Below are 2,041 nucleotides of genomic sequence, written 5' to 3'. Positions count from 1 at the left end.
CTTCCTACACATGGTGTGTGACATAACAGCCTTCCTACACATGGTGTATGACATAACAGCCTTCCTATACATGGTGTGTGACATAACAGCCTTCCTACACATAGTGTATGACAGAAGTCAGCTGCTGTAGCTGGAAGGAGGAGGACTTGGATTCGCAAATGCAATGTGTGGGCTCCTAGATTTTAAAATCTCAGAATGAAAAGACAGTTCAGAAGGGCTTAGAGAGGTGGCCTCAGACCTGAGTCTGAAGAGCCAGCAAGATGGCCCAGTGGATAAATGCACTTTCTACAGAGCCTGATAACTTAAGTTCAACCCTGGACCCACGTGGTAGAAGGAGAGAACCAGCTCGCACAAGTTGTCCCCTGCCTTCCATGTGCACACACACAATAAGTGCATAAGTAATATATTGACTGAGAGACATCTGACACTGACCTCGGCCTCTGAGCACATGTGTGCCTACACAACGACAAGTGCTGAGATGGTTGGTGACATTTGACCATAATCAGTTATTAAATTATTTTAAGGAATTACTATCTATTGTATGAGTTTGATAACCATATTTTTTTTATTAGCTATAAATGCTTAACGGTTTGGGAATAAGGGCCAGGATGTGGTGGCCCACACCTTTAATCCCAGCACTCTCGAGGCAAAGGCAGAATCTGTCTGGGAATTCCTCCCATACTCTACCTCTAAGAAAACTAATAGGGCATAGAGAGAAGTAGTGATTAAATAATCTGAAGCTGATAATGACTACATAAGATAGCTTGGACCCTTACATGTATTTGATTTTTCACTAACAAGGCTATCATTTGTAATTCAAGTACAGAATTTCTGGTCATTATACACTGTAGGTAAAGGGCATACCCCATTCTCTCTTGTACTTAAAGGTGTTGCTTTGTTCTGTGTGATTGTTAGTGTGCCTGCAGATGTAACTGTTACTTACCGGTTGTGCTTTGCATTGTTTTGCTGGAACATTCTGTGAATCGTATTGAACGGCTTCTGTCTTGCTCACAGGCAATGAAGTGTCTGATGAGGAATGCCTGAAGAGAGTGGGCCTGAGCGCCGTTCCTGCCGACGCCTGCTCTGGGGCCCAGAAGGCCGTGGGGTACATCTGCAAATGCAACGGTGGCCGGGGAGCCATCCGGGAGTTCGCAGAGCACATTTTCCTCCTGACAGAAAAGGTTAATAACTCATGCCAAAAATAGAAATCATTGTAGTGGGAAAGGGAGAATGAAGCCTTTTTCAGCCACTTTGTTTTTGATCAAGTCCCGCAGTGTAATCTGCTGGCGTGTGATCTGATTTGTGAGATACCTTACTCTTCTCAAAGCTGAGTTTTCTCCAATCATTGTTCCAGAATTCACGACATAATTATGTCTGCTTTCCTCTTGATGCAAGGTAATTACTGAGGGGTCGACCTAGTCTTTCTCGGACTCCAGTGAGTGCAAGTCAGACGTCATAAACAATCAACTTTGTATTGTGCCCTGTCAAACTGTGTTTGTGTGCTGTTCATGATCCTGGGATTTTATTTATTTTAAGGTAGTGTGTCTGGTAAGACACAGCTGTGTTAATAAAGTTAGAGTTCACAGACTGGTTGAAGTTTCTGTACTGGAGAAGGCACTTTCCAGGCATTTCCTTTAAGCAGTAGCTGTATAGATTCAGAAACCAGCGACGGGACACCAAGTATGAAACATGTTGACTGTGCTTTGTATGTGCACACAGAGAGAACACACACAGGTAAATACAGAGATCTAAATATGTTTGTGCCTATGCTTATTGTGTATTTAGAGATAGCAGAATGAACCATTGGCAGCTATGGCTGAAGCAATGCTACCATCATACACTGAACTTGGCTTTCACTGTGACTCTGTGGCCAATGCAGAGTGCCCCCACTGGATTCTAAGAGCTAGGTATCAGCTCATAGATACAGACACTTAACAAATAGGAAATGTGGCCTACAACTCTTTCCACCATTAAAAAAGAAACATATTAGTGCTGACTAGTAGGTCCCTCATGCCCACTGTGTGTAGCTAGCAGTCTGCTA

At 43.4% G+C, this 2,041-nt stretch overlaps 1 protein-coding gene across 1 annotated transcript in view; it reads left to right on the top strand.

Moving 5' to 3' along the window:
* The window catches only part of Cmas (cytidine monophosphate N-acetylneuraminic acid synthetase), a 19,517-nt gene extending 17,760 nt beyond the window's left edge, over positions 1-1,757 (top strand). The window contains exon 8 of the mRNA XM_028757620.1: positions 1,015-1,757. Within this exon, the coding sequence (XP_028613453.1) occupies positions 1,015-1,205 (191 nt within the window). The 3' untranslated portion in view covers positions 1,206-1,757. The remainder of the gene's footprint in view (positions 1-1,014) is intronic.
* The last annotated feature ends 284 nt before the right edge of the window (positions 1,758-2,041 follow it).

Source organism: Grammomys surdaster, unplaced genomic scaffold (genome assembly GCF_004785775.1).
Source record: "Grammomys surdaster isolate TR1022 unplaced genomic scaffold, NIH_TR_1.0 126176, whole genome shotgun sequence".
Taxonomy (NCBI): Eukaryota; Metazoa; Chordata; class Mammalia; order Rodentia; family Muridae; genus Grammomys; species Grammomys surdaster.
Note: the sequence above shows the minus strand (reverse complement) of the source record. Positions and strands in the feature narration are given on the sequence as shown.